The sequence below is a fragment of the Alosa alosa genome, chromosome 19 (assembly GCF_017589495.1).
Source record: "Alosa alosa isolate M-15738 ecotype Scorff River chromosome 19, AALO_Geno_1.1, whole genome shotgun sequence".
Taxonomy (NCBI): domain Eukaryota; kingdom Metazoa; phylum Chordata; class Actinopteri; order Clupeiformes; family Clupeidae; genus Alosa; species Alosa alosa.
Genome location: NC_063207.1, coordinates 2,098,339 through 2,104,338, shown reverse-complemented (window position 1 = coordinate 2,104,338; position 6,000 = coordinate 2,098,339). Strand labels below are relative to the sequence as shown.

At 43.4% G+C, this 6,000-nt stretch overlaps 1 protein-coding gene across 1 annotated transcript in view; it reads left to right on the top strand.

Moving 5' to 3' along the window:
• Nucleotides 1–6,000, top strand: part of atp1a2a (ATPase Na+/K+ transporting subunit alpha 2a) — a 56,050-nt gene that overhangs the window by 33,119 nt on the left and 16,931 nt on the right. The window contains 1 exon segment of the mRNA XM_048228244.1: nt 2,322–2,476. Coding sequence (XP_048084201.1) covers nt 2,322–2,476 — 155 coding nt within the window.

Here is a 6,000-nt window from a genome sequence, read left to right as displayed (position 1 = left end):
TGTGTGTGTGTGTGTGTGTGTGTGTGTGAAATCCTCCCATGAAGCGCAGTTTGTCATTTTCAGCTCCCACAGGCAGTCTGCACTTTGACCTCAATGCGGCCTGTTTGTACATACCTTGCCATGTTTTTACACGCACGTTGCGAAACAAATACGGCTGAAGTAGACGCAAACGCGTTAGTACATCTGGCCCTGAGTGTGAGTGAGTGTTTGTGTGCGTGTGTGTGTGAGTGAGTGTGTGTGAGTGTGTGTGTGTGTTTTTGTGAGTGTTTGTGTGTGTATGTGGGTGAGTGTGTGTGTGTGCATGTGTACGCATCTAAAAGAGACTTTGTGTGTGTGTGTGTGTGTTTGTGTGTGTGTGTGTGCTCCGGCGTGCAGGCAATGACATATAAAGAGACTTTGTGTGTGTGTGTGTGTGTTTGTGTTTTTTTTTTGTGTTTGTGTGCGCATCTGTCTCTGTGTGTGACTGTCTAAAAGAGACTTTGTGTGTGTGTGTGTGTGTGTGATATGTGTGTGTGTGTGTATTAAAGAAACTGAGTGTGTGTTTGTTAGCGGTGACTTTGAGTCGGAAGGAAGTTGATTAATGTTTGATGCAGGAACAGCTGTGTGAATTGAGTTCTATTGTGTGAAAGCTGAAAACACAAACACACACTCTTACACACACACACACACTCTTACTCACACACACACACACAAACACACACTCTTACTCACACACACACATACTCTCCTATTTGTCTGTTCTCTCCTATTTGTCTATATTGTCTATATTATTTATGCTGGTCTCTAGACCTTACTCTTGCACTGTTGGACTAATGTTGGACTACTTTTTGCACCTTCACCATGACACTCACTCTCTTGAAACACCTTTGCCATGCACACATAACTAAAGGACTATGGTTGGACTACTGTTTGCACCTTCACCATGACACTCACTCTCTTTAGCACCTTACCAGTCCAGCCCCTGTCACTGCAATAGCCTTACGTGCTTGATCACTTATCGCCATTTGAATTTTTCTTAATTTGATTTATATATTATTTTGGTATTTTTGGTTTGTTAGTTTTCTTATCTTTTCTAATCATTTCTACTGTCTTTATTGTGCAGTGGAGTTTAGTTATATGTTTATACTTATGTTTACCATTTCTGCTGTAAGTGCATGTTGTGTGTGATGTCTGTATGCTACTGAGACCCTTGAATTTACCCTGGAGGATCAATAAAGTATCTATCTATCTATCTATCTATCTATCTATCTATCTACATACACACACACACACACTCTTACTTACACACACACATACACACACTCACACACACATACACTCAGACAAACACACACACACACAAACACACACTCTTACTCACACACACACACATACAAACGCACGCTCTTACTCACACACACACACACATACAAATGCACACTCTTACTCATACACACACAAACACACACTCTTACTCACACACACACACATACACACACACAAACGCACACTCTTACTCACACACACACAAACACACACTCTTACTCACACACACACAAATCAAACGCACACTCTTACTCTCACACACACACACAAACACACACTCTTACTCACACACACACACAAACACACACTCTAACTCACACACACACACACTCACTCACTCACACACAAACACACAAACACACACACACATTCACACACACATGCACACACACAAACGCACACTCTTACTCACACACACACATAGACACTACTCCGCAATACACACGCACATTAATATGAAACGCACACATATTAATTAATACACACACACACACCATCATAAATACTCCAGCTATGTGCAAGCACTGACAGGTGTGTGTGTGTTTGTGTGAAATATTGAGATAAGATTGTGTGTGTGTGTGTGTGTGTGTGTGTGTGTGTGTGTGTGTGTGTGTGTGTGTGTGTGAAATATTGAGATAAGATTGTGTGTGTGCGTGTGTGTGTGTGTGTGTGTGCGTGCGTGCGTGCGTGCGTGTGTGTGTGTGTGTGTGTGTGAAATATTGAGATAAGATTGTGTGTGTGTGTGTCTCTGTAGCATAGCAGTGGTGCGGCAGGTGTGTGTGTGTGTGTGTGTCTCTGTAGCATAACAGTGGTGCGGCAGGTGTGTGTGTGTGTATGTAGCATAGCAGTGGTGCGGCAGGTGTGTGTGTGTGTGTGTGTAGCATAGCAGTGGTGCGGCAGGTGTGTGTGTGTGTGTGTGTGTGTGTGTGTGTGTGTGTAGCATGGCACTGGTGCGGCAGGTGGATAGTTCTGGAACACAGGACACATGTTCAGTAGCATCTGTCTCTCTCGATCAGGCCGGCTGATCTTTGATAACCTGAAGAAGTCCATCGCCTACACACTGACCAGCAACATCCCGGAGATCTCCCCCTTCCTCTTGTTCATCGTCGCCAGCGTGCCCCTCCCCCTCGGCACCGTCACCATCCTCTGCATCGACCTGGGCACCGACATGGTACGCACGCACACACGCACATGCACACACATGCCCGCACGTACACAAACGCACACACATGCACGCACGCACGCACGCGCGCACACACACGCACACGTATGAGGGGCCGTCTAGGCCTTAATTCATACTTGGTCTTACACACACTATCATAATCTTGCACATACACCACTATACTCATGCACACTCACTATTATAGTCATTTTACATGTATGTATGAGAGGGTATAGTCGTGTATGTGAGAGAGTATAGTAGTGTATGTGAAGGAGTATAGTAGTGAATGTGAGAGAGTTTAGTAGTGTATGTGAGAGAGTATAGTGGTGTGTGTGAGAGAGTTTGCATGAAACGGAAGGGAGTTTGTTTTCTCAGTTCCTGATTGGTTTGTCGATGTCACTTCTCTCTAGCTAGCCAATTAAAATCAAGGAAGGGGCGGGACCTACAATGTCAATTGAGTCTGACGTAGCATTTCCATGATGGCAGAATCACTGGATCTAAACAAAGTTTCGAAGTGGCTTAAATAGCATTGAATGTAGTCATATGGCATCATTTCTAGCTAATAAATAGTTTTAAATGTAGGCTATAGCCATTTAAACGTGCTTTACCTGCTAGGCAGCAGCTTACCCACATAACACAGATTCCCTAGCAGGTGTAATATAAAGAAACAAAATTCCAGTGGATATTTCACGTCTTCTCAAAGACTGGCGGTTGTTAAGAGTGACGTTTTTTGCTAAAAAAAAAATAAAAAAAAATCGTCCGTGAATTTAAGGATTTTAACCGCATGCTGTAAGTTACATGCAGATCTCTTTTACAGAGGAAACCCATGCTAAAATAAAACTCTGTAGTCACAAATTTGATCGTGTTGGTGTGAATATATGTTGTAGTATGTGATTCCTACAGTGTTAAAAAAATATACTTAGAAACATCTTAGAAACGTTGTAAAATTATTGAAATAGATTAAGAAAGATACCGCTAATGGTGATTTCAATGGTTAGATTGATTTGTTTAGATCCAGTGAAATTCCTGCCTTGGCAACGCTACATCATGGCTTCGGGACTCGTGTAGTGGTGGAGGAAAAAATCAGCCATGCTATTAAACTACTAGGTACTGCAAACCGAATGCAAATTACAAAGACATTAGTGGTGACCTATTATATTGTAATGCCAATGAGCTCCTTTTGTCTGACGAAGTCATATTTTAGTGAACTGAGTCCTAAAAATTTGCTGCGGGACCTAGCATCTACACTGTCAACACAGTTCGTATAACCAGAGCCCGTCTACGGAGAGCCTCTCCACTCTCTATTAATCCCATACAAACCGAATTTGGCTGCAGTTCACCAGAGTTCACCTAGATGGCGATCGTGGGCGAGTCCAAAATACATGGGGTCCTATGGAGCTACATGGCTACATTTATTGTTTTCACCTATTTAACAACTGAAACCCTCAGATTTTATTTTATTTTTCGCAAAATGGATATGGATTATCAATCAAAAGTGAAATAATCCGGGAGTCATGCCCATTCGTTTTCTTACAGGTTGGGTGGTTGTTGCCCATAACACGCTAGCATTGATGCTATGCTATGCTATGATCCAGAGCCATATGAAGGCAACTTTATATGGCTCTGCTATGATCATGCTAATGAATGACGTCATTGACACGTTTGACAGGCTTTTTAGAACAATTAAGTTACTTTAAAACATATAATACTCAACCAAGTGTATTGTCTTTGCCTCCCCTTTCAAATACAATATTCAAATTATTTGAAAAAAAAAAAATTATATCCCGAGAAAAGTGGATTTTGAGGGGTACAGCTCCATAGACCTCCATTCATTCTGGACTCGCCCGCAAGCGCCCCTAGATGCAGTACCACACCGGAAGAGTTCCGAGAGTGAAGGTTCTCCCCTTATTAGACATTCTCTGGCAGCAACGACATGCTGCTGGTAGATAGTTTGGTAACCTAGCAACAATAAACACTTGACCCGAAGCACTCTGAAAGGAGCGCTGTCAGTGCAAAAAATGCGATGTGGACACAGGCTCACGAGTCACTGGCAACAGCAGACCAAAAGGTTACCAAAAACTTCTGCCAGCCAAACTGTAATGCACGTCCTTTTTGGAATGTTGCTGGAATGCTAGCTAACTAGCTAACTGCAATGGTAGCAATCTTTAAGATCAGTTCACTAAAATATGACTTCGCCAGACAAAAGGAGCTGATAGCCTAGGCTATTACAATATAATAGGCACCCCTCATGTCTTTGTAATTTGCATTCGGTTTGCAGTTGTAGTTTAATATTTAGTCACATAGTACTTGGCTGATTTTTTCCTCGACCACTAGGTCTACATGAACATTGTTGACAGTGTAGGTCCCGCCCCTTCCTTGATTTTAATTGGCTAGCTAGAGAGAAGTGACATTGACAAACCAATCAGGAACTGAGAAATCAAACTCCTTCCGTTTAATGCAAACTCCCTTCCGTTTCATGCAAACTCTCTCACACACACCACTATACTCTCTCACATACACCACTATACTCTCTCACATATACTATTATACTCTCTCTCGCATACACCACTATACTCTCTCACATTCACTACTATACTCTCTCACATTCACTACTATACTCTCTTGCATTCACTACTATACCTTCTCGCATACACTACTAAACTCTCTCGCATACACTATTATACTCTCTCGCATACACTACTATACTCTCTTGCATACACTACTATACTCTCTCTCATACACTACTAAACTCTCTCTCACATACACTACTACACACACATACACACACTACACACATACGCGCCTATCGCATGCACACACATTCTTGCGCGCACACATGCACACACACATACACCTGCATACATCAATGCGTACGATGCACGCTACAAGACACGCACGCGCGCACACACACACACACATACACACACATACACGCACGCACCCAGGAAGGCACTTGCAGGAATGAATGTTATGGTTAGCACACCCACTACATAGCAGGCTACACAACCTATCTGTACACTCACGCCTAACAACAGCCCTATATTAATATGGACAACTTCATACAGCCCTATATTAATATGGACAACTTCATACAGCCGCCTATATGGCAGCCGTGGCCCACTGGTTAGCGCTTCGGACTTGTAGCCGGAGGGCAGCCGTGGCCCACTGGTTAGCGCTACTGGTTAGCGCTTCAGACTTGTTACCGGAGGGCAGCCGTGGCCTACTGGTTAGCGCTTCAGACTTGTAGCCGGAGGGTTGCCGGTTCGAACCCCGACCTGTAGGCATGGCTGAAGTGCCCTTGAGCAAGGCACCTAACCCCTCACTGCTCCCCGAGCGCCGCTGTTGTTGCAGGGAGCTCACTGCACCGGGATTAGTGTGTGCTTCACCTCACTGTGTGTTCACTGTGTGCTGAGTGTGTTTCACTAATTCACGGATTGGGATAAATGCAGAGACCAAATTTCCCTCACGGGATCAAAAGAGTATATATACTTATATACTTATATTAATATGGACAACTTCATACAGCCCTATAT